Source organism: Chiloscyllium punctatum, chromosome 22, assembly GCF_047496795.1.
Source record: "Chiloscyllium punctatum isolate Juve2018m chromosome 22, sChiPun1.3, whole genome shotgun sequence".
NCBI classification, from domain to species: domain Eukaryota; kingdom Metazoa; phylum Chordata; class Chondrichthyes; order Orectolobiformes; family Hemiscylliidae; genus Chiloscyllium; species Chiloscyllium punctatum.
The window spans coordinates 46,673,342-46,700,962 of record NC_092760.1 but is presented as its reverse complement, the minus strand read 5'-3'; the positions used below and the strand labels follow the sequence as shown (position 1 = coordinate 46,700,962).

Sequence of the window (27,621 nt, the reverse complement as noted above, 5' to 3'; positions counted from 1 at the left end):
ATTTAAGACAAAGATAGATAGGTTCTTGATGAGTAAAGGGGTCAAGAGGATGGGGAGAAAGCAGGAGAATGGGATTTGGAAACATATCAGTCATGGTTGAATTGGCCAACCAGACGCAATGGGCTGAATGGCCTAATTCTGCTCCTTTATCTTATGGTCATTCACATGTGTATTTCCTCTCCAACAAGGAGCAAAGTAAAAAAGCTCAGAGTAAGCATATGTTCAGTCAATGGATGCAGTTCATTGGGTGAAGACAATAATGAGGGAAAGGCATGAAATCACAATCATGAGACTGAGTGCTAATGGTGGATACAAAGATGGAGATGTGAGAAAGAACATTGATAGAGTGAGGTAGTGAACCTGCAAAGTAAGTGTTATCAGGAACTCTGTCATGGATTACTCTTGAGAAGACAGAGGCATTAGGATAATGTGCACAGGAAATATGGTCTCTGTTCCGATCCTTGTCATTGCATTGCTACCCACATGGAATCTAAGAACATAACACTACACCCCTGCTTCTAACCTCCTGTGTCACCCATACACATCCAACCTTAGTGTCAGTATCCATTTCCTTCAAACTATTGCTCTGACTCCTTACAAACCCAGCAGCCCAGCATTAAGCAGGAGCACAGCTGTCCTGGTTTGATCCTGAGTGTTCATTTGTGACTGGCTCAAAATGTTAACCCTTTCAAATTGAAATCTCCATAATTGTTATGATATCAACCTGTTCTCACACAAAGTGAATACATGAAATAGGTTTTATTAAGGAAATTGCTAAACTTATTTGATGAACTGGCTGTAGTTTCCAGCTTTCTGGAGAAGCTCGAATTTGTCACTATCCTTCTTCAGCCATGCTTCGGGATGTGCTATAAAGAAGGGACCTTCTAAAAAATGTCACAAAACTCTGCAATTCATCTAATCTGATATTGGCATTATCATAGGGCATTGCTAAACAACCTAAAGCTGAAAAGGTCATTCTCCTTTTATGAGCTTGCAGATGGGCCACTGTCAAATAAATAATTTGGTGAACCAAGCATTCAGCACTGTTACAAAGATAGATGATGTTTACTGAAGCACTTCACCTCTCTTACATGACAGTCATCCTTACCTGTAGACCAACATTGTCTGCCTGTCCTCCTTTTACTAACTGAGAGATGAAGAGGCCACAGTTAAACTCCAAACCACCTCGCACACTCAAGCCAAGGCCTTCAGGATGAGTTCGATCTAAACGCACTTCTTTCAATTTCCTTCAGGGTTAAAAAAGAATACTGAATTACAAATATACATTAAATTCCATTTATATAATGGTCAATTTTTTCCTTCATACATTGGGAGTGCAGATTTCCACAGCCTGAAATTATACATAAATACATCGGCATACATCGCAGAGCAAGTGGACCATTCGTTGGCACTTTGCTTCTGAGCTTCAATTTTCAACTTTTTAAATTATTTGTGAGCTGGTATTTGGGTCCATTTCCTGTTTAAACTTCAATAAGGCTTCAGATTTAATCTAAAATATTTAAATCAACATCATATATGGTTTCCTGATATTGGTTAAGATTTTCTCTTTTTCATTGTGATATTGGGTGGAATAAGAACAGGGAAAGTGTCACAGACAGAAAATCTCTTAAATGGTCTTCTGGTAAGATTTATTGTAACAATTACAATGACAGAGTACTACATTAGACACATTCCTGTTTCTGAACTTTTTATGAAAGCATTTAAATTTCAGGAGTCGGGTGTAACAAAAGGTCAGCATCACTTTTGCTCTATATCGTAAACTTGCTTATAAAATTTATGTTCAAGTTTGCACAAGGTGCAAGCACTTGACAAGCCACAGACAGTGATAAATTTACATGCCTGTAACATAAGAAACAAATTAACCAGATTGACCCTTCTAGAGGAACAGCAATACAAGTGGGGAGCAGGATCACTCCATCTGACACTTGCTACATCAATAAAATGGTAGATTTTCATTTAAATTGTGGAACAGTGTCATTTTGCCTTGAATATTATTATTCTTTTTTAAACCAATGTACTTTATGTTTATCTCTTCTATTTCATAAAATCTAGAATATACAGCTACCTGGTGACAAAAACTTAACAGGTGGGATCTAGTCATCAGCATTGACCTGCATCGGAATTGAAAACAACAGTGGCAAACAGTGACAATGTGGCAATCGATGGCTTTTGCAGCACTTGGAATGGTGCTCTTGGAATCCATAAAGCAGGATTGAGACTACTCAAATTTGGCAGCATTTAGTTGACTGTTCCTGGGATTCAGCAAAAATACTGTAGAGTTTTGGAATGTGGAAAGCAAAGAGTTTGGCAGAATTTGAGAAGGTGATGCTGGAAGGAGGCAGAGAGAGTGTACCCAGCTGGGGAGTTATGGGCCAGGCAGACCTTTGTCCTGTGTACCTAATCGTAACAGAAATACTTATGTGATGCCTCAGGTCCTAGTAACAAAGGAGAGGGTTGGAGGATTCTGACAGCATGGAGGTAGTTCTAGGCTTCACAGTATGAGGGGGATCTGCCAGCACTGGGTGCAAATTATTTACTTAAGGAGACGTTATTGAAAATTCATACAAGTCTCAAGTGTTTTCAAGAAAGTGAGGACTGTGGATGCTGGAGATCAGGCATCTGCTGTTTTTTTCCACTGCCACACTTTTCGACTGAAGTCTTTTATAGTAATTATTGTACGTGGTAATTATCAGAAATGGAATATGACAATAAACACAAATGAATTGAAGCTGATTGCAGTTTGGATGGGTAATAGGTTAGCTGACAATGTGCTTTAATATTTTTAGGATTTGCACTTTAGTGTACGTTGGCTACCACAAAACTTACATAATAACAATCATTGCACTTCAAAGACTGCAGAATTTGACAACTCTGAAAATGGTCATAAGAATGGTGGTGTGCCCTAAAGTCATAGCCATTGCATCTGATCTAAACTTTGTGCTGTCCGTTTATGAAATCTTCATAGTGTAGTGTGTAGCCAGCATGAAACACGCGACTGAGTGGCTGCATTAATGAGAGGGGTTAACATTAATTTCAAGTAAGCTGGCACTACCTAACACCAGCTAATAATTTTTAGGAAAAGGTGCCAGAAGTAATTTTAAAAGTGATTCCAATTTGGGAAAGACAGAAGAATGACCCAAGAACAGGCTCTAAAATTTTTGGATGCTGCATTGGAGAGGAAGAGAAATGTCTTCAATCCATGGAAGGCCAGGGAACCCTGCCGATGAACTCTCAGAAGTCAGACTGTGGCAGTCAGTCCGTCAGGCAGTCAGTCAATGTGGCAGAAGCCTACTCTCAAACAACATTAGAAAGGATTTACTGACACTGAAGGGGGCGCAGAGGAGGTTCACTATGTTGATTCTGATAGAGGGTTGGCTTATGAGGAGAGATTGAGTAGACTTGGACTATACTCAATGGAATTTAGAAGAATGAGGGGCTATCTAATACATGCATATAAAATTATGAAGGGAAGAGATAAGATAGAAACAGGGAGGTTGTTTCTGTTGGCAGGTGAAACTAGAACTATGGGGCACAGCTTCAAAATAAGGAGGAGCAGATTTATGGCTGAGTTGAGGAGGAACTTCTTTACCCAAAGGGCTGTGAATCTGTGAAATTCCCTGCACAGTGAAACAGTTAAGGCTACTTCGTTGAATATTTTAAAGGCAAAGGTAGATAGGTTTTTGAGAAGTAAAGGAATCAAGGGTTATGGTAAGCAGGCAGGATAAGTGGAGCTGAGTCCACAAAATGATCAGCCATGAGCTTATTGAATGGCGAAGCAGGCTCAATGGGCCTGATGGCCTACTCCTATTTCTTATGTTCTAACAATTTCAGAACACTGATTCAAGCTGTTCAATTATCTTATAAGAGTGAACATGGTCAGTAAATGCATCTTCAATTGCAATATCTCACCGATAGCCTTAGACGCCCAACGCTCACCCACCAAGAAGAAGAAGCAATCAGAATTTATTCCTAACATTCACACCTTCGCCTCACTCTCACCTACTTAGCAGTGCTGCAAGCTTCTCAGTCACACCTTGAACACACTGCCAGCAATTTAACTGTGACAGACTCATTACCCAATCACAATTCACCACATTCACTGATATATTGACACATTGGTACACACTTGGAGGTAGCAGTAGATATGTTCAAACCAACCTTATCAAGAATGTTATTACACACCTCTTGAGCAGGTGGGACTTGAACTGAGGACTTCCAGCTCGGAAGTAGGGACCATACCACTGCACCATAACAGCCTTATCCAGATTGGCAGTATCTAACCTTCAGCAGACAGTCTCAGCTGTTTGTCCTTACTCCAAATAGACAGAATGGTGTTCAATGAAATTGCCACATGTGAGGCTGTGGCTTGTACAGGGCTAAAACCTAATCCTCCTTTTACATCCCACTATTTCTTCTCATTTAAAACCTGCAAATAGTATAAACACACATGTTTTCCTTACTTAAACACATATCTTTCCCCACTCTATTACCAAAAATGGCCAGGCAGTCGTGGAAGAACATGGGGAGGAAGAAAAGGAAAGCAGCAAAGAAGTTTAAAAAAAAAACTTGTCACCTGCAACCTCCAGTTCAGATAATGCCATGTATGTACCTTAGAGGATAAACCTAGAAGGGGACCTGTATGTGGTGAGACAAGGACACAAGTGCTTATAGACCGGACAAGGTGATTGACAGCAAAGTTCACTAATATTGAGCATGCACAACAAAATGCTTGGTGCATTGAGGTTTGTCAGAAAGCCCACAACCAATGTCATGTAGCATGGAGGAGTCAGCACCAATTTGGCACGGGGATTCACATGGGACACAGGGACCATCCTTTCAGAATGGAAATGATGGCCAACTCTATTAACACACAACAGATTCAACTATAAATAAATCATTTGAGGGTCCGAGTCTCAATTTCGATAGTAACTCAAACAGAAGCCACTTGAGGTTTTGGTACTGTATTGCAAGCTCAATCTGAAATGATCTTGCTGTCATACATTATCTCCCGCAATTTGTGCAAGGTCAACTTGTTGCTATTCACTGTTAGACTATTGTATCAGAACTGCAGATACCAGAGCTCAAAGAGACTTACCTATCCTCTGAAATAATACTGGATTGCCGAAGTGCTACCCCAGTCGAGATGCACTGTACAGCATGAAATTGCTACGTTATTCAAGATTCCTGCAATCATCTATTATGGGACTTGCGCTGTTATTATTGATCAGCATTATCTAGCACAGGTTGCTACCATCAATGTCAAGACGGGAGAGAAAGAAGCCTGGCATTTTAGGTTCAGAGCTTCTTGAGGTTGTCCTGCAAGACCATCTGCAATTGCCTCCACAGAAAGGTAACCACCTTCCACCTTCAAATACGAAGAGAAACTTTCAATTATGAAGAGAAGAGTCAAGAAGAATAGGAGCTCGTGTCCCAGTATCAGGGACCAGAATTATGAAAAAAAATTGGGTCCTGGAACTTTGAAAGAATTCACGCTAGAGGTGGGTTTTTCTTTCTTTAAACCCAGACAGCCACGCCATCACCAAACGGACAAAGCATCACTGGCTGTGTCAGCATCCAAAATGACTTCAGGTGGTAATGGGGAACCATCTTTTTAAACCACGCAATCAATATTGTGACAATACTATTGCTTTAAGAGGTATATATTGTCCTGGGTATTTTGAAAAGACGTTTTAAGGCAGAGATGCTGAACTATCTATTGAAAGCCCATAAAATAAACAGCATGTGACATATTTTTTGAAGTAGGAACAATAAATGCAGCCTGAATGGGTGGGGCAAGCTCCCCCAGGACCAGAATTTTTAGTTTTACTCTTCAGTAGTTGTTGCTGGGGTTTGAAGCTGGGTAGAAGCTGCAGTACATTTCTCCCTGCTACTCTCCTTCTCTGAGTTTTCTCTTGGTGTTTTCCTCGCAGTGGAGAACTGCCCTGTGGGACAATCTATTTGGCTGAACTTGCCTTTGTCAAGGAGGTTTCATGGGATGTTACTATATTAGAACATTGTTTATTAGTTAAGTAATCTATTATTCTGTTTAGTTTTCCAATACAGTTAAGTTATTCCAATTTCTTTTTACTTTTGTTGTATTTTAACTATAGTGTATGAATAAAGTGTGTTTTGCTTCAAATCTGATAGTTTGACTGGTAGAATTGTATCCAGAATGCAAGGCTTGGCACTTGCCTTTAACGTTAGAAAAAAGTTACAGTTTAGACTGTCATCTTGATATATTTTGAGGGAGTTTGGTCTGGTCCAATACAATATGAGATCCTTTTGCTCGCAGCAACTTCTGGCATTTTGACATGGAAATGATGAACAAACAGTGACATATTTTCAATTCAGAATGACATATAACACAGAAGGGAAGTTACATGTGCTCTAAGTCCCTGCTATGTTCATTCTTGTTGGATGAAATCACAGGTTTGAAACATGATTTCCAAGCAGGTGGAATGAGACATCGAAGTGCTTCATGTAGAGTATAGTCATGATATGCCAACAGAGGATCAATATATTATAACAAATTACTGCTGATGCTAGAGATCTGAAATAAAAACAAAGTGCTGGAGAAACTCAACAGGTCAAGCAGCAGCTGTGGAGAGGGGCAGAGGTAACATTTCAAGTCTAATTTGATACTTCTTCAGATCTGGGTGGGGGCGTTCGCTGTCAGGATGATTGACCCTGATCGTTTACATCCCGTATGCAAAGGGGGTGGAGGTATAAATGAAACACATAGGGAGACTTCTCAGTACAAAAGACAAAGTGAGTGCAATGACAGGAAAGATATAGATGTTGAATAGGTGTTAATGGTATTTGTGAACTGCTGAGAGTGAACCATACAAACAGGACATGGAGGGGAAATCAAAATGGAGGGCAATGCTCATCTGTAAAAGTTGTTGAACTCAATTGAGTCCTGAAGGTTCTGAAGCGCTAAAACAAAAATGAGGTGCTGTTCCCCCAGTTGGACTTCATACTGGTATGCTGGGATGTTTCTTATAGACAGAGCAGAATAGCATGCAAGATTGCTCAGTATGTAGAAAAACGAATGGAACTAAAGTGGATTCAAACCAGTATAAGGCATTATTTGGACTAATGCCAGGAATCCCTTCTTCACACAAAGGCTTATTAATAATTTAAGAAACATCCACAAGTAATAGCACTGCTGCTTCACAGCGCCAGAGACCCGGGTTCAATTCCCGCCTCAGGCGACTGACTGTGTGGAGTTTGCACGTTCTCCCCGTGTCTGCGTGGGTTTCCTCCGGGTGCTCCGGTTTCCTCCCACAGTCCAAAGATGTGCAGGTCAGGTGAATTGGCCATGCTAAATTACCCGTAGTGTTAGATGTAAGGGTATGGGTGGGTTGCGCTTCGGCGGGGCGGTGAGGACTTGTTGGGCCGAAGGGCCTGTTTCCACACTAAGTAATCTTAAAAAAAAAAATGCTCATGGAATCTATTCAAAAACAATTATTAACTACCATGGGCACATTAGTATATCTCTGATGCATGCAGTGAAATGGGCTAAATGGTCTTCCCCAATCACAAGTCAAACTGTGGTCAAGTATAGCAGGAGTTACATTCATTGTCTATAAAACTTAGTTGAGTGACATGTTTTAATTAATTCCTTCTTTCATGGATACTCCATTTTTATTTTGAAGCTTGAAAGAGATACAGTAAAGCCACGAAGTAAATTCCCGTCATATAATTAAAAAGGCTTCAGAATTCCTGGTGTGGGTCAATAAGTACTCAAGCATCTAGTAAAACAAGGAAATTCAACAATTCAACATTGTTTCTCTTCATAAAAAGCTTTTTATTGTAGAGAGTTCCGCTGTATGATCCCAAGTGAATTCATTACTGTATAATGCATGGATAACAATTGCAAGTATTGTTCAGACAAGAGCACTTCCAAACTGTTTTCGTAGAACCCATTTAATATTAGAAAGCTGTCATTGTTTCTGCATATGAGAAAAGATTGTTTGAGAAAGTCAGGTAGATGTGGTACCTGACTTTTTAAACTTGGTAATGAACATCACTACAGCAGGGAAACTGCAATCTCATGCTCCCAGAAGAGCACTGGACTTATACAGTGAGTTATGATCTGTGGAAACATCCCTAGCATATTATTTAAATATTGTGTCCATTTATGTAAATTCTCTCACTGTCTGATTTTTCCGATATTATCCTGAAGGCTTTATTACACTAAAGGGGCATTGCTGGAAAAAAAGACTTTGTTAAATCATTTCATCATGCATTATTCAGGACAATTCACAAGCAATACCCAAGTAAAGGGCAAACAACATTTAGACTGAATGAGATGAGAGTGTTGAGTGTTTGGTGGAGTGTTGCTATCTGGGATGCACCAATTAAATGATTATCAATAGTTAATTCCCACGTTTCTGGTAAATTTTAAACCATGCAGTTTGTCTTTGATTTGTCAATAAATTGCCTCCAGAACTGAACCACAGAATGGCTGTCATCTATTTTGTTGAGTTTAATCAGGCACAGTGTGTGTATGTACACATTATTTCTCTTTGAGAGAACAGGGCCCTGCACATTAATATTTGTAGTTACCAGAACAGGCAAATGCCACATTATGAATCCAAATGGTTGTCCTAAATTAGTTAATAATGTAAATTTTCAGAAATCCAGTATTATTTAGCAAATGTTTCCAATTGTGGAATCACATCAAATGTTGGACACAATTAAAAATCACACAACACCAGTTTATAGTTATCTGTAAGATGAGAGACTTAACAAACAATCAAGGCATTTTCCAATATATAATTTCAGTTACATCACACTGTAAACCTTTGCTATAAATTCTGTGTCTTAACAGTTGTGTACTCCACAACCAACTGATGAAGCGTTCCGAAAGCTAATTCTTCCAAGTAAACCTGTTGGACTATAACCTGGTGTCATGTGATTTTTAATATTGTACACCCCAGTCCAACACCGGCATCTGCAAACGTTCGACACTGTATTGTGCGTTCAGCTCTTACCCGAGCTGTACTGCAAGTAGTTGAGGAACAGGACTTGAGGAGGTGATAGAGCTGGAGAAAGAAAACCTAAACAGCCCTGTTCCATTTTGGCTCTCTCTGAAGAACATATTGACTGCAGTGCCAGTAACTGTGATCCCTCTTCCCTATTCACCAACAATGCCATAAGATAAGTTCCTACTGTATAAGGGTTATAAGACTCTGCAGCAGCCTTACAATGGTGTAATGGGACTGCTCTCATTCAGCATAAATAATAGTGTAGGCAGAGTCCATTAGATTTGAAGAGAGAAGTGCATGTAGCGAATAGTCCCTAATGCAAGTTTAAGGTTAGAGCCTGTAGATCTCAGATTATCAAGTACAGTTGCATTTCGTGTCCACATGCAATAAATGGAATGCTGAAAAAAAATCGAAGCCTAAAGACAGGCTTTTCATCTTGCCTCCTCCTTGATCCTAAAGTCATGAAGTCACAGACAGAAACAACACAGAAACAGACCCTTCACTCCAACACTTCCATGCCGACCCGATATCCAAAATTAATTTAGTCCCATTTGCCAGCATTTGGCCCATATCCCCCTGAATGATTGAGCTGAGAAGGCGACCCTTATCAACAGTTTCAGAAAAGCAACCAAGGAGACTAAATCTATACCTGTGAAATAATACATTGTGGAAGCCATTTGAGTAATCTAGCCAGTTTTGTTATTTTCTTTTGTTTTGCTTTTAAATATGTGTTTTCCCCTGTCTGTGAATGGGAACTGAAAACAAATGTTTTGCATTTAATTAATTAGACATTAATTAGATTACAATGTTGTTTAATTTTTTCTCTGCTAAAGTTATTGTGTATTTCATAACTAGTTAAGTCTTTTACTTAAGTTACAAAAACAGGATTTGGAAATAAATTACTTGTGAAGTCTGGGATTAGTTATTCAAAACTCTGGTTAGGAACTATTGGAGTGATTATTGGGGGGTCTTTGATGGTTTAGTTTTACTAATTTGCAAATACAGAGGTAGGAATGCTGCTTTGGTTTGGCTATCGGAGTCCGTGTCATAACTCATTTAGAGAGGGGAGTCTGATGAGATGTCACAAAGGGCAGGCAACCATGTAGCTTGGTTATTAAATGGTAAACCTTTAGTGAATATGCACTTAGACTGCAGTGAAGTGTCAGCTATGTGCCCACTGAAACGTTGCCTTTTTGTACCCCTTCCATTATGTCCACTGTGAAGGACAACCTCTGCCTTTGTCCTGGTCAGCTCTAAAAAATGGAGGTCTCTGCAGTGACAGTACTTCCACCATTGCTGAGTGAAGAGAGCATGAATGGGGCACCAGACAGATCTAGTGCATTGTAAATCGCTCAGAAAGAAACTCTCCATGAAATCTGTCAAAATTGACATCTGGCTGATTTCTAGCAAAATTCAATCCAAAATCTCCTAAGTTGTGCTGTCATTCAATATTTCCAAGGTCCATTTACTTCCTATGTGACTACCAGTAACTGCTACTGCAGCAAAAAGAGATGCAGGCTTGCTTTGAATGGTGCAGACTAGACTTAATTGGTCTCACTATTGGTCTCTTGGTCAAATATCCAGCTAAGCAACACAATTAGAATGGATTAGGTGCTAAAGTGATATGAATGGTCAAAATTGTTGTGTTGTCTGCATTGGAAAGAAATGGTAGGGAATTTTGGACATTGCAATCCCTGCACTATCAAACTTAGCACCCTCGATGCCTATAAATGATTTGATCTTTGCCAAATCACAACAGCCTTGTTGATCATCCTTACTAAACATCCTGACACTCAACTTTCAACAGGAAATCAAGCTTCTTAGCAAATAACTGCCCTGATCAACTTTACAACTGTCGAATACCAATATACAGACTATTGCTGAAATTTAGGAATATTCTGCTGCTTATTACATAGCAGTGTATTAGCATAAATATAAACATATTTTAAATATACATATAATCTTTCCCTTTTTGTTTGGGCAGTCCTCTAAAAATATGACGAATTAATTATTTCATAGTACTTCATCCACCTCAAGAGCTTTGGAAAGGATAAACTAATAAAATACTCCACTGGTAATGTCACATTAGCATACAGATAGAAATTTGCTTAGGTCAGTAAAAAAAAGGAAAGGACAGCAAATGGCTTTTGCTCTAATAATGAAAACAAATGCACTTTCTTACAAAGAGAATGTTTTAACTTTCCAGGAAATTATTCTGAGTTATATTACTATTTTCTAAATTAACTATGCCTTGATTTCCTTTGGTGTATCTTCATCTTACCGTGATCGTTTTGGTGTCAGGTTATCATATTCCACTTGATGTTTTAGTGGAATAAGGGGTCGGATGGCATCAAGCATTGGCAGACGGCTTGGCTCATTTATCACCAGTTTTAGGTCTCCAACCAGAACAGGGAGATCCATAGACCTGAGACACAAAAGAAACAAAGTTGGCCAGAGATAAAACAATAGGTTTCCTAACATTTTCCCCCACATTATCTCATCATATCCCCACATGTTTGACTCACTTGATCCATCTCCCAATTTCCTCTTTCAACATTGCCACTGATATTGTCATTTGATTCAACAATAATTATTTCACTCATTCATCCAAAGAGGTACTTGTCACACTCATTCCTCCCCTTCCCAGACTTACATCCCAACACCTTTTTGCAAAATGGTATTGTGTGTGTGTGTGTGTGTATGTATGTATATATAATTTAAATACAAAACGTACAAATATCAACCTGCACTTATTCAGTAACCAACTATGATTCAGACTATTAACATGATTTATTGACATCATTCATTAGTATGATTAAGCCATACAATTTACTCCTAGTCAATTAAATTTGGCAAACTCATAAAAAGTAAAATTAAAAGTAGGAAAATGCTGCTAGTCCAACGGAGATGCTGATATTTCAATTTTCTTTCTCCCAAGATTGTTTTAAATATGGAATTCATGAATTCATGACACAACATGAACTCTATTTAGGAGCAGGCTCAATGGGACACAGAGTCTACTACTGTTTATATTTCTTATGTTAGGAGATTTTCTTTTTGCATTTCATTAATCGATAAAATGTGGAATAACACTTTAGAAAGAGTTGTGGAATAGAATTTTGAAAAGAGATCTGGATGATCTTGAAAATTTAAAAAAAGCTATGATTGTGATGCAAAGAATAAAAATCAAAAGAAAGTATGGGTGTTGAAAATGAGAAACAATGTTCAAATATCCTAAAAGCACTCAGCATTTCAGTAAATATTTTCTGCACAGAATACATCTGTAAAAGTTACAGGTACAGTTTTTTCAAGAACTGTAAAAGCTCACAGGTAAATTACATTTTAAAAGGAATGCAAGTGAAAAAAGAGAAAAGTGAAATTTCTAAAAACATTACAACAGCAAGAAAATTGGTTGGGCACCAAAGCCTAACTCTTATCTCTCCACCTTGGAGGCTTCCTGCCTCTATTCCTGATGAAGGGCTTTTGCCCGAAACATCGACTTTCCTGCTCCTCGGACACTGCCTGACCTGCTGTGCTTTTCCAGCACCACTCTGATCTAAACACTGGTTTCCAGCATCTGCAGTCCTTACTTTTGCCTATCAAAGCTCAACTCTTGATGCAGGAATTTCAAAACTGTTACAGAAACAGGAGTGGATACTTCTTATAAATGTACCAAGTGGTGAGAAAAATTAACTTGAGTTTCAGTATATAGTTAGTTCTGCTATAGTGCACTGTTTTTCAACACAATTTGGCTATAATGTAATTGATAAATTTAGACCATTATCTGGAAGGCATGAACTTTCCTTACCTGTATTGGCTCAAACATGATTCCGGCCCCATTAGTTTAAATGGTGCTGCTATTATGCAAGTTTATCATAAAGCGGCATTGCATAAGAGTGGAACTATTGCGTTATATCGGAACAGACTTTATGGGAATATATGAATTAAGAGTAGACCATTTGGCCAATCAAGACTGCTTTGCCATTCAATAACATTGTGGCTCCTTTGATTGTGTACTCAAATCCACATTCCCAGTTAAACCTGATAACTTTTTAAAACATCCTCCTTACCAAGAATCTATCTAACCCTGCCTCAAATATATTCAAATACTCTGTTTCCATCACCTTTTCATGAAAATGGTTCCAAAGACACACAACCCTCAGAAAAAAACATATTCTCTGTTTTAAGTGGGTGACTCAGATTTTTAAACAGGGACTCCTATTCCTAAATTATTTGATAAACAGAAACATCCTTTCCACATCTAGCCTGTCAACATCCCTCAAGATTTTGTTTCAGTTAGGCCTTCTCTTACTCCAGCAGATACAAGCGTAACCTAGCCAGCCATTTCAGGTATTACCTCACAAGCCATTTTAGAATTGCAATACATTTACATCCTCCCTTAAATAAGGTAAACAATACTGCACACTCTACTCCAGATGCAGTCTCACAATGCACTGCATAGTGAAGTACAATCTCCCTACTGTTGAAATCAATTCTGCTTGTGATAAATTAGAACTTCCTAAATTACTTTCTGTAATTGTGATTTATGCACAAGAATGCCCAGATCCCTCTGCATCTCTGGAGCTTTGAAATCTCTCACCATTTTAGATAACATGCATCTTTTACATTCTTCCTGCCAAAATAGACAATTTCACATTTTCTCCACATACAATCCATTTGCCACATCTTTGAAATGTCAAAGCCACTTGTGTTCTCTTCACAATGTTATTTCCAATCTATTTTTGTGCTGTCAGCAAATTTGGTAATCATACCTTCAGTCCTTTCAACTCAGTCATTTATAAAAATTGTAATTGATTGCAGTTGCAGCGCTAATCCCTGTGGTACACCATCCCTTACATCTGCCCAAGCTGAAAAGACATATGTACACCTATTCTCTGCTTCCTGTTAGCCAACCCATCTTCTAATATGTTACCCCCTACATCAATGAGCTTTGATTTTTTTCACAATTACCTTCAATGTGGCACCCTATCTGGAAATTTAATACAGCATATCCACTGGTTCCTCCTTTATCCACAATGCAAGTTAGACATACAAATTATCTAGTAAAACAATATATTTTGTAATGTAGTATTCAAGGATCCTTACATATCTTTTAGTAGCCACTTACAGAACACATTGCCCAACTTGCGCAGTTATGTACAAAAGCACAGCAATCAACTGAGAAACTGAACTTGTGCTGAGATTTTCTTTCACAGAAAATATATTTAAAAGTAAATCAGATCAAATCATGGGTTGAGAATCATTAAATTATCAATTTTCCTTTGCAAGCAAAGTAATCTTAAAATAGTAAAATATCTTTTTACTATCAGTTACCATTAGTAATATTACATGAGAGTACATTTTGAAGTTGAATAATGATTTTCAAAACTAGCAATTATTTCTAATTCTTGATCCATAATGATTAGTTTCTTCTATCCACGCCGTTTCTGCCACCACCTCGTGCAACTATCCCACCTTTTGTGCTTTTTTAAAAAATCTCATCAAATCATTATAATTAATTCTAGTCAGTTAGTTACAAGGTTCATGAAAAAGTGAAGGATTAATTGAGTTCAGAATTAAGTTTATGATTAGCTAAAGGATTCAGTCAGAAGTTGGTCGGGAGAGAGATACAACTGTTGGTCAAGGGTCAGTTTAACAAAGTTTAGAGTCTCATCAACCCAGTAACTGGTATGTCCTTGCAGTATTTTATTACAGCTCAGCTAACTTGATTTCTACAAGTTCGCACAAGTATTTTCAGTGGCTATTTCAAAGACATTTCAAATATTCTGATACAAGTTGTGTGATCTGGAAATGTAATAAATTAATAAAAAGGCAGAGAAAACACAAGTTATTATGATATAGCAGTGAATTTGAACAATGCAGCAAAGGAATAAATTATTAAGAACTGTTGATTCACTGATTATCCAAACACTGCAGGACTTTGCTTTATGAATGGCAAAAGCAATTAGGCAAACATCCATGAAACTGAGTCGGAAAAGACCACTGAGAAACAACATCCATTCTCCCTACAAAGATCACATGGAAACTTTGCCAGCGTCTACATTTCAGTTCCTTTTGTGCTTCTTTTATTCAAGTAATGAATGGAAACAATATATCTTACAAAACATTTCTGTGACAGTAGGAAACTAATAACTCTTTTCAAAATAATTATTTTATGCAGAATAAAGTTCATAATTCATTTTGCATTTTATCATTCTATGGATTAAACATTTAATGCCAAAACATTCTGACTTAGCTCCTTAAATTGGGCAGTAGGATAAAAATATGGTGATCTAATTTAATAAATCATGTTGCACTTAGTAAACACAAAAGTGCAGCCAAATGCTTTTAATACATTTAATGCTACTGCACACTGTGATATTAGTCTGTATCTTGTGTTGGCATTTATACTGGTAGTGGTTTGTGATTGGTACATGCTCAAAGCTATGGTCGTGATCTAAGTTATGTCATGAGCTGCACAAGTTTTTTGTTTGAGAAAGTTGGGAATTTTGCACATGCATAAAGTTGACCCCAAGATACCCAAGCAGAATTTAAATTTTAATCTTGGCAAAGAGGTTGAACTTAAAAGCCATCAACTGTAGTGTAAATAATTCCACACAATCCATTATAATTCAACTTTTAAACTAAGTTCGAAGTACCCGAGAGGGATTTGAATTATGTATCACTGGTCCAGGCCACTATGCTACTAGATACCACCAGTAAACTACCATAACACAAACAGCAAGTTATTACCACAGAAACGTTCAAACAAATACAAATACAGATGTTTATCAATATGCTAAAGTATTTTAAATTTTGAGATATAATGTTACCATTTCTTTTATTATAAAGATTCTGTATATTATAAATGTCTGTAAATTATAAAAGTTAATTTCAAAGATTTTATCTCTGCTCATAAAAATATTAAGATATAGACTGATAATGGCCATCTTAATAAGTTCTTTAAATGCTAATATTTTCATTTTGGCTCCACATTGAATACGGAATTGAGCTTCCCCAGTCACTTAATTGGGAAGTGAATCATCCTGCATTGTACTGAGCTATGGAGATCAGGAAACTCTGTGCTGAGTTGATTGATTTACAAATGGTTTTGGAGATTTGGGCTGATGGGGGAACACAAGCATTCCTTCGGTCTGTTGCAGATGATTACATCAGTGGATTTTGTTGGAAAGCTTTAAGGAATTTTTACCAGATGCAGGGCAGGCTTACATTTAGATCGGCTGAACCTCCTTCTATCTCCTTGAACACATCATTAAAAATCAAGTTAACATTTCTTCGCCATGTAGGCTCACAAATAAAAATGGACACAGACCACGATCAATTGCATGAGTCTTCAACAGAATATGGCTAAATAAGCTCTTCAGTTTAAATGTCGACATGTGTTTTTTTTTAAGATCAAACAAGAAAGATTATTGTGGTCTGCCAAAACAAATCCTGTAATTCTCAACTATTCAAGTTTATACCATACTATTTTAATATTTTCTACATCAATGGTTACAATGAGAATATTCATTTCAGTTTGGTAAACTCATTTATTTTATTTGGGTTTAAAATTTGAAGTTTTTGCTACTTTCAAATTGTGAAATGTTTTGAGGGCTCCAGAGTCATGATTATCTTTGCTTCCAGTTGTTAGTTCTTGTCAATCACATATATTCCCAAGCATTATCTTTTACTTTGTAAGACTTATATTTACAGCTAAATGTGCAGTCACATCCATAAATTTGCATTTCCACAACCTAGAACTACAGAAATGTAAAAACATATTTTTGCCAACTTCATTCTTTCTTTTCCTGATGAATCTATATAATGTAGTTGAAAAGAAGAACTCTAATTGACTGAAAGATATCCCCATCCAAACAAGAAAAGGTTACGAGTAAAAATGATACTTACTGGTGGTACATGCGTAATACATCATAAAGATAATCCTTTTCTGCATCGTTGTCAATCAATACATCCACCTGATAATCAAGGGAAAATGTAAATCAAGATTATTTTTGATAAGTATTTTTGCTGCAAGTGTAAACTAGTAATCGGAATATGAACAATGTTTAATAAAATCAAATAATTGTTTCCAGTTAACCAACTGGATACCTTGGTTTGCTCTTGTAGATTGAAAATTTAATAAAAAGATACTTAACCAAACTAAGTACCATATCTGATGTAAGTTTAAAATCTTCCACGAAGACTAATTAACAAAGCTGAAATCAGACTACCAGTTAGTACAGACTTGGATTTCACTGTAATAAAATCAGAAAATGATCTGATAGACATTTTGTTGATAAAAACTTGTGTACCTGATGATTACTAAGCTGCTCAATAAATATATTCAGGAACCTCTTGGGCCATTCATTGATGTAGCACATTCCCCTACTTCAGAATTAGTGTAAAAACACAGACAGGTAAAGTGATCAGTCCTTCAAACACACATCCTAACAGTATCCAGGCACCAGGTATTGAAAGCTCGTAGGCATATAGGTTTCTACCAGTCACCTGCCACCCAAAGAAACTGAATGCTAAGTCACTATCCCCCATTAGCTGACAAGAGGTTATTCAAAGCCAGTATCATATTACAATACACTTGTTCATTCACCTATAAACCAAAGATAGCTTACTCATTTAAAAAATAAATTATAGCTTCTGCGCTGAGTTCTTTAATATTATAACACACAAAAATTGTAATGAACCAAAAATTGTACCTTACTAATGTCTCTCTAACACCATGCTTTTAGATGCTTTAGAGAATTAATTATTGCAAAATATTAGTTCTGTACAATTTCAGAACTTTAGTCTGATATATTTGGCAGTGTATTAAAATATGGAAGTTTTGACTTTATTTCAGAATAAATGAAACCTTTTGTCTTTTGGAGGTTACTAAACATAATGAACACCTTAGGGACTCAACAAATTGATGCTGGGCACATGCACTCTAATCATAGTCCCTGCAGTATTACATAGTGAAGAATCCATTTTATTGCACCAGAACACTCAGCATTTACCATTAATCTTTGTTATAGCTTTTGTACAAACAGCACAGATCAGTGTCAATTAACTAATCAATACATTGCTGATACGCACTCCCCCTTTTTTGTGTTCCTGCATTGACTATCTAGACCATTATCAACTGCTGTGGCTCCAAATCTCTGTCCTGCTATCAACTTAAAATCAATAAAATAAAATGAATTAGACTGAGTCATCCTTTGTCATGCTCAAGTGTAATGCTTTCATGGTCTCTCAATTTCCCTAATGGCTATCATCCTGAGCTTCAAATGCATTGCATCCTCAAAGATTCGTGCCTCAGCAGGTATTATGAACCCTTTGTGATGGTTATTTTTTTCTGGAGACCTGGACCACAGTTAATATTCTACGGGTCAAAGAAAGTTTAAACATTTCCAATAAAATTATAAGCTTTCACCTTTTAAAATTGGTTAATACATGCACAAATCAGTTTTATTCTTATCCACCTATTGTGAAAATAATTAAGAAATGGCCACCAATCTGTGGTCTGTTCCAAGGAAAGAACAGGGTCAGAATTCTCTTATGAAAGCTACATGTTGTTTGCCAAACATTTTGCAACCAGGATTTCAGCACCAAAACTAGACCCTAGGGTTTAAGAGTCTTTTTTTTAAGCAAAATCAGCAATAAGGTGTAGCTGACTTAGCTTTCAATTAGTAGTTTGCTCCAAAGGACAAAAAAAAAATTGGTCATTTTAAAGTCTATGTTGAGAGAGAACGCAAATCATATTACTAATTGATTTTCAGTAGCAGAGTCAGTCAAAATCAAGTGCAAAGTTTAAAAGAAGCAACAACCTGTATTTATATAACATCCTTAACCCTGTAAAATATCCCAAGAAATCTCACGGGAACAGTGAGAAGAATGAAGTCAAACAATCAGTCTGATAGGAGATCGGCGGTCAGATCCCCTAAAGATTGGCCGAAGAGGTAGAATTTCGGGAGTGTATTGAAGGGAGAAAACAGGAGTTAAAGAGGTTAAAAATTTCCAGGTTGTGAATTCCAGATCTTAAGGCCTTGGCAGCTAATATGCCAGTCACCAATTCTGCAGACTTTTAAAACTGGGGTTTCTCAAGAGGACAAATGTTTTGGAAAGGAAGAGATTGCAGAGAGGTGGTGTGGTGAGATCATGGAAGAATTTAAAAACAAAGATGAGGAGAACTATAAATGCAACCTATTGATGAACTGGAGCAAACATAGTTCAACAAAAAACTGCAAAGATGGTTGAAGGGTAATTAGTAAGAGGTGGAACCAGTGTTTCAAAGCTATGGAAGCTTATAAAATGGAGGCTGGCCAGGAGTGCACTGGAATTGCAAAGCCATGAGATGACAAAGAGATAAATGAGGATTTCAAGGTTGTGAACAGTTTGGATCAGTTTCAGCCAGGGAAAGAAAGAAGGACTCCATGATTCATGAGCAGAGTTCCTTCAATGTTTCCAATATTTTAATTAGAGGCAATTTCTGCTCATTTAGTTCCTATCAGACAAGTAATCTGACAATTGAGAGATTAGAAGGTCAAGGATTCACATATTCACGCAGACACTAATGATGTGTTTACAAATTTTGTCTTCAAGTGTCAGCTGGCAGATGAGAAATGAAAGTGGCTGAGGAGAATTCCTCTGAGGGACAACTGAGGAAACTCTGAGCAAGTGGGAAAAGAAGCCATTACAGGTAATTCTCTAGCTATGACTGAGGCAGTAAGAATAGAACCAGGCTCACTTAACTGGAAGACAGCAGAGAGGTGTTGGAGGAGAACGGTGTGGTAAGTCTTGACAGGAGCTGCAGTCAGGTCAGAAGAAACCGAAGGGATGGTATAGCTCTGTGACAGCCACAGAGGATGTGACTTTGAGACTCTTTTTAATTGCAAGGCAGGTAATGTTCTATTTGGAGAGATTCAAATTGACATATGGGGATGATGGACACAGATTTGGGGACATGTTCAAGGTCTTTGAAGAGGGACGACAGGAATGAAGCAGTGTTTTTTCATTGGGAATATTACTTCGTAGAAGAGGAGAAACTGAGAGATTTGGTGGAGAGGTGCACAGTACGTGAAGAAAGAAAAATATGGAATAGTATCAGCTAACAGGAAGGAAAGTTGGATGGTTTGTAGTTTGGTGGGAATTGGGTCATGGGAGAAAGATGTGGATTATACAGGATGAAATGAGATAGGAAAAGGACATTGTAAGAGCTCAGAGCAAAACCAGACAGAGCAACAAATCCAGGGCTGGGGAATGGAGCAACCTTAAAAGAAATTTGGCCTGGCAGGCTCAGGAAAGAGAGAACAGTGGTAAGAGGAGTTAAGTAAAATGGCGTGCACAAATAGAACTCAATCAATCATTCTCTTAAAAGTGAAACAAAGAACTGCAGATGCTGAAACAAACAAAAACAGAAATTGCTGCAGAAACTTAGCAGGCCTGCACCATCAGAGTTAATGTTTCAAGTCCAGTGACCCTTCTACAGGACAGTTCTGAAGTCGGGGTGGGGGGGGGGTGCTCTTGACTTGAAACATTAACTCTTGTTTTCTCTTTACAGATGCTGACAGACCTACTGAGATTTTCCTCAGATCTTCAACTCATAGGCCTCAATATCCACTTGATAACATGCAGGAGAAGGTGCGCACTTCCATGTTTATGGCACTGTATGTTGGGGTGTTGAAATTCCATAGTATGTAGAAGTGCAATGCTTTACCTATTTGAAATTAGACTGATAGAGTAGAATTATTTTCACAAATTAAGTGGTGATAGGGACTCTATGCTATTCTAAGGTGGGTCAGGAGGAGCTCAATCAACCAAAGCCTCTCTTTCAGCCCTCCCCACACAGGTCCTTCCCCGCCAACACATAAATCTTTGACTTCCTCCCTCCTTAATACAGCATTTACAATCATGCAGCTCTCCCTCTCCACTTGCAGGCCTCTCCCACCATTGTTAATTGCTCAAGTGCCAGTTGGGAGTTGGATCTACAAATTTTAAATATGGCCCTGACATTAGGACCCACGGTGCGTCTATGTCCTGTGTTTGGTTTTGGTCCTGCATCACCATCCTGGAAAATGTTGTGGATTTCTGACTTCAGTTTTGTATCAGTCCTGTAGAAAATTGTATGTCCACATTTAGGATATATCCATTATCAGCAGCCTTGAATATTATAATACCACGCTTGCATTGATTTTACTGTCACTGGTAATTTAAAAAAGTAATTACCTGATTGACCAGTTTACATAGACCAGTTCCTATGAAGACATAGGAACATAGTATGGAAGAAATAGGCACAAATACAAAATGCTTAATACCATACAAATGGATCTTCCCATTCTTTTGTGCATGTTAGGACAAAGATTTTAAAATATAGTCATTGAAGAGGTCATTAATTTATAATAAATATTCATTGGCTTATATATTACCCAATACATTTGCAACAATCTTCAGCCACAGGTCACAAGCTGATAAGACATTTTGTTCTCCTCCTTGTCAGCATATGACTTCTAGGGCTAAAGATCTTTGCTCCAGAATTAGCTCCATCTCTAGACAAACTGCTCCAGTACAGCTATAAGACTAACTTATAATAATGTGAAAAATTGCCCAGTACAACCTGACCACAAAAAGCAGGACAAGTTTAATGTAGCCAATTATTGTCTAATCAGTTTATTTTCAGTTCTCAGCAGAGTGAAGGATAATGTCAATGCTAGTGGTATTAGCAATGCTTATTTTACCAATAGCCTGCACACCAATGCTCAGTCAAGATTCTATCATGACTGTCTGGTTCCAGACTTGATTACGATCTTTGTAGAAAGACCTGAATTCAAGATGTGGAGTGGACTTCAATTGGTCAGCAGCCCATCAGATGAGAAATATAAAATCAGGGACCTGATTCGCAACAAAGATCCACCACTGTCCTTTTGATCCTAATGGGCAGAATATATGGCTGGCACCTTCCCAAGAGTCAGTTTGGGTATCTCAACACATTTTTAGGCAGTGCTCTAGACATGGAGCCAATAAGGAAGACACCATTGCTGAAGTGAACGTGACTGTTCTTAACACTGTGCAGCATTTTATCAAGTGTAATATCAACCAACCCCATTAAAATTGAAGTTCGTGGAAATCAAGGAGAGAATGCTCCTTTGCTGAAGCCACGCTTAGCACAAAGAAAGATGGTGTCATAATTGTAGAAATCAATTATATTATATTATTGCAAATATTTGTCAGGGTAGTGACCTAATCATCTTCAGTTTCTTTATCAGCAATCTTCCCTCTATCTTAAGGTTGGAAGTGAAGATATTTGCAGATAATACCATCATGCTCAGTTTTATTCACAACTCCCCAGATAAAGCAGCAACCAATGCCCCCATCAATATGACAACATTCAGACTTAAGCTGATAAATGGCAAATAACATGTTTACTACCCAGGTGTCAGCTAATGACCATCTTCAACAAGTTTAAGGTCAACCACATCCTCTTGGTATTCAATGGTATTAACATTGCTAAATCTCATCCACATCTGGGGGGTGGGGGGGTCATCATTGACTATATATAACAATGACTATATAGCTATATGATGTCTAAAATAGAGGTTGGAGAGACTATGTATTTTATCACAAATGACTCACCCCTTCACTCCACAAGCCTTTCCACATCTACAAGGCACAATTCAAGAGTGAAATGAAAATAAATGACTAATCTTATCGGCTCATTTATTTGTTACTTCATTACAGCAAAAGCCAAAGCATTTATTTTATCATTTTCTGAAATAAATGTCATTTTAGTACTTTTTATCCTTTTAAAATGGTGTATAATTTAAATGTTTTGCAGCTAAGATAGCCCAAGACTCAATGCTGTGGAAAACTTTCACATTTTATTTACTTGATAAATCAACCAATCATGGCTCATTTCATAGCATTTCATCTCCTGATACAGAAGGTTACAGTTGTTGTCACACTCCCAGACCCAGAGTTCAAAAATAAAAGTTGATCCTCCAGAGCAGTGCTAAGAGTCTGCTGCACTGTCAGACGTGCCGCCTTCAGACAAGACTTTAAACCTAAGCTCTGCCTGCTGTCTGAGACAGAAGTAAAGATCCCTTAGCATTATTTCAAAAAGAGCAGGGGAACTAAGTATTTATCTGATTGTATAATCATTATTATATTGCTTTTTGTGGAAGTTGGTAGTGTACAAACCAGTTGCTGCTTTATGACAGTACAACAGTGATTATGCTTCAAAATGAATTTCATTAATGGTACAGCACCTTGAGACATCCAGTGATCATGAAAAATTTGTTCAAGGGCAATTAGGAATGAACAATAAATGCAGATATCACCAGTGATGCCTACATCCTGTGAAAGAATTTTTCTTTAAAAATGCAAGTCTTCCACTTCTTTGAAAGACTACACTGGGCAACAATCCGTGAGACTGTAAAGAAGACATTCTAACTTTTAACTGTAGAAGATCTTATAGTTTATTTGTATGTTCCTTGCAAGTTTGCTTTTCAACTCTATTTATCCATTCTTAGACAAACTCTTGATCCTCCTTTGTTGAATTCAAGTACTTTAGTATCAGCTACTGAAGGTAGACCCACAGATGATGGTGTATGGGAATGAACAAGAGGTATTGGAAGACTGGAGGAAATTACAAGATAACAAGGGACAAGGCCAGAAGGGATGTAAAAATAGGGGAAGAAATGCTAAAATCAAAACATTGCTTAATTGGAAGCCAATAATGCACAGGCCTGAAAGGGAAATTGGATTGCTGCAATTACTGAGGAGTCGTTTTTTGGAATACCTCAAGTTTATTGAGAGTAGAATGTAAAACATCAACCAGGAATCCTTTGCAAAAGTGGAGTCTAGAGGTAACAAAATCATGGTTGAGGGTTTCAGCAGCAGACCAACTGAGGTCGGAGTCCCCTCAGAGCCAACAGGTCCCTTAGAGCAATCTTAAAGAAGTGTAAATGGCGACATTAGAAATTACATGAATATATGGTCACCTTAGGATCAAATGTGACACCAGGGTTGTAAACAGACTGACTTACGTTACCAGGGATATTTTAAGTTTCACCAATTGGGTCACTCATAGGTAGAGAGATAACACACTAGGCACACCTAGGTCCTTTGAAATACACAAAAAGGAATAACAACTCCTCCACCACAGTTGAGTCTAAGGTACTTGTTTAACACCCAGACTGTACAAGGATCAAACTTCAAATCATAAAGCAATAAAGCAAAAGGTTTCAGTCAATAAAATAACATATGGTACTTCATTTTGTGCTGTGCTGTTAACAGCTGTTCAAACTGGCAAAACAGCTGTTGCCAAAACAATCCAAATCTGCAAACATTTCAATGGCATCTTTACAATCCTTGAGCAGACTACTAATTTTATGTCACTAGATAGGAATCATTCATGTTTTCTTTCAAAATGTTAACAAATTGTGATCCCAGGCACTTACAAAAGAAAATAAAGGCACAAAATTCGTAAATTTGTTTATACAAAGTTAGAGCACTAATACGATCTGAAATGTAAGTCATTACAGTCCTGAAGGATCACAGGCTATGCTGTTACTAGACAGAAGTGCAATTGGGTTTAAGCACAGAGTCACTGTGCCTCAGACAAGGGATGAGATTGAGATGGTGAAGCCATCCTCATTGTTACTCAGCTATGGGAATTGGACCTGCATTGTTGGTATCGTTCTGCATTGCAAACCACCTATCCAGTATCAACTGAGCCAGCAACCTCCCACCACCAATCTACAACATACACACAACTTACATTCTAGCATCCAAAGTTAACCTGAGGTAAATATAGATATTGACCATGTGGTGAAACATCCCCAAGAGCACATTAAATGGCAAATGCAGTCAAGACAGATTGCACAGATTTCTCAGCCGCTCCCTTGACATTAGTGACACTGTAGGCCATCAAACCTCATGAAACGTTCCAAGGAATTCTAATTTCTTTTTCAAATAGTGTGCTTCAGAATCCCCTCTAATGCTACTGCATCACAGATAGCTCAAGTTCTGATGGTCCACCTTCCTTTCCTGAGACTAATCTCCCCTAGATTCTTGGAAATTGCACTCCAGCTCGAAGTAGTAGGAGTGAAAGTAAAACATGCAGCCATCGAGTATGTTCTGCCATTCAATAATATCATGGATGATCTGATAATCCTCAACTTCACTTTCCTGCTTTATCCTCACAATCCTTAATTATCTTGCTGATTAAAAGTCCAGCTCAGCCAAATATACTTAACAAGTTGGCTCCCCAGACCTCTGCAGTAAAGAATTCCTCAGATTGAGACTGCCCTCTGAGAAATACATTTCTCCTCCATCTGTTTTAAATGGGTGACCCCTTTCTCCGAGATTGTGCCCTCTGGTCCCGGACTCTCACACAAGGGGGAAAAAAGCCTCTCCACATCTACTCGGTCAAGTCCCCTAAGAATCTTCTAAGTTTCAGTAAGGTCCCCTGTCATTCTTCTCAACTCCAATGAGTATAGGTCCATCCTACTCAACCTCTCCTCATTAGAAAATCCCTCCATACCCAGAATCAATCTAGTGAACTTTCTGTGGACCAAAGCCACAGCCACATCTTGCCATCCATAAAGGGATCAAAATTGTTCACAGTATTTCAGGTAGTCTTGCTCGTTTTTTAATATAGAATGCCAGTGTGGAAACAGGCCCTTCAGCCCAACAAGTCCTCACTGAACCTCTGAAGAGTAACCCACCCAGACCCATTGCCCCTACTCCCAACTAATGCACTTAACCTACACATCCCTGAACACTATGAGCAACTTAGCTCCTTGTATAGTTTTAGCGAGAGCTCTCTATTTACACACTGCATTACTTTTCCTTCACAATCCAGCTTTTCACAAACAGTTAGCTTCACCAAGCTAGTGCTCCCCTTGATTTTCTTTCTACTGAGCTCTGGCCTAACTTAGTTGCACCAGGCCTATTCCTGCTTGTGGGCTTTCAACAACACCCTGCTAACTCTGAGCTCCACTGAATTCTTTAAAAGCATCCAGCTTCTTCAGAGTCCCACAACTTCCAAAGTTTTCCTGAGTCATAACCCCAACAGTAAGCTGCACCTCCTGGCTTCCCAATCTTTTCCTGAGTCCCAAGTGCTTTGAGTCTGCTACAGCAGTTGTTGTTCAGAATTAAGTCTCTTCTCCCTGCTAAAGTACCTGACCAACTAAGAGCCTGAAGGTAATCATTTTGTCCTTTGGCTGCCTCCATCCAACTGACTTTTCAATAACACACCTCAACACTTTCCCATATCTTTTTGCATGACTTTTGCCCCAAGTTCTGAGACAGAATTGAATGTAACTAATATTTTAGAACAGTCAAATTAGCAAATCATTGGAACTCTCTGTTCCCTTTCTATTACCATTTTTGCTGAATGCTGGTTTACATAGCACATGTGAATACTGAAATATAATTCATCAGATTATTATGACTACCTAACTACCATGCACGAAGAAATCAATTGTGAATGTTGTTTCAATTTTAGAGATTGTGTTTGATGGGTGAATTTGACAGTGGTACATCCAAAAGGATAAGAACTCTTGTGCTGCAGTGGGCAATATTTGATCCAGAAACTCTTGAGTTCAAGTCTCAACCCAGGACTTTATGGTTAAGGAAGATATGTTCATGATGTAATCAAACAGCGTGAATATCAAGCTGAAAATTCTGGTTATTCCAGATTATTGACACTAACCTGCAATAACCTACAACTAACCTGAAATACTTTCACCAATGGCATGTAGTCCTCAGTTTAAAAATATTGCACACTGAAAGCTGTAGACCAGTAGTTATAGATAGCAAAGTCCTAGGGAATCTTAGGGCAGCTCTCCCATTACAGAGAGAGAGTGTGGAGGGGGTCCAGGGGGAACTGGTAATGAGTTTAACCTGAATCACCATGCCTCAAGTTAGATATTAGGCTTGAAGGTGGGACCTTCACGGTACACTCAGTCAGTGCACAACTGAATCAATACTTTTGGTGTCACTCGGGATTGCAAACCAACTGTCCAGCTTGCCCTGCTGATAACTGTAGATGTTTCTAATAAACCTGTTTTGGCATGTGATGTCATATCTCTGGATCAGGTGAGAATTGAATCTTGGCCTTCTAGCCCAGTGCTGGGGACACTACCACTGCACCAGCAGAGCCCCATGACAGCAGTAATATTGCTGCTCTTCATCTTGCCCTATTTTTTGATGAGTCATTAAAAATAGAATTTTTCCTTTTAACAGCCAAATGTTATTAAATTTTCATGAATTGTGTATTTTGGATCAATGTTGTGAATTCTGGACTATTGCCTGCAGAGTCTAACTCTCCCTCTGCTCCTTGCCATGTGATTTACAGATACAAAGGGAGAATACTTGCATAGGCAATGGAGCTGTCAGTTGACCAATGAGTGATGGCGGAGTGGATACAGAGAGCAAGGAGAGGATTCTCAGTAAATGCACTTCCTCCCTGATGGCCCTAAATCAGACACAATCTATCTTTCAATGAGGGACCATCTCTCCCCACCACAACCATCTGCATCCACGTGGGTTTACTTGTCTTTCTTCTCACGTGGGAAGCCTCTAACTAAGTTAGCACCAGTGGTAA

The 27,621-nt window shown here is 38.2% G+C and overlaps 1 protein-coding gene across 3 annotated transcripts in view; it reads right to left on the bottom strand.

The window, feature by feature from the left end:
* The window catches only part of ush1c (Usher syndrome 1C), a 205,414-nt gene that overhangs the window by 163,832 nt on the left and 13,961 nt on the right, over positions 1-27,621 (bottom strand). For all 3 annotated transcript variants that reach the window (XM_072592221.1, XM_072592223.1, XM_072592222.1), the window contains exons 2-4: positions 16,926-16,993; positions 11,296-11,439; positions 1,109-1,247 (exon numbers count right to left, since the gene is read on the bottom strand). In XM_072592221.1, coding sequence (XP_072448322.1) covers positions 1,109-1,247; positions 11,296-11,439; positions 16,926-16,993 — 351 coding nt within the window. The remainder of the gene's footprint in view (positions 1-1,108; positions 1,248-11,295; positions 11,440-16,925; positions 16,994-27,621) is intronic.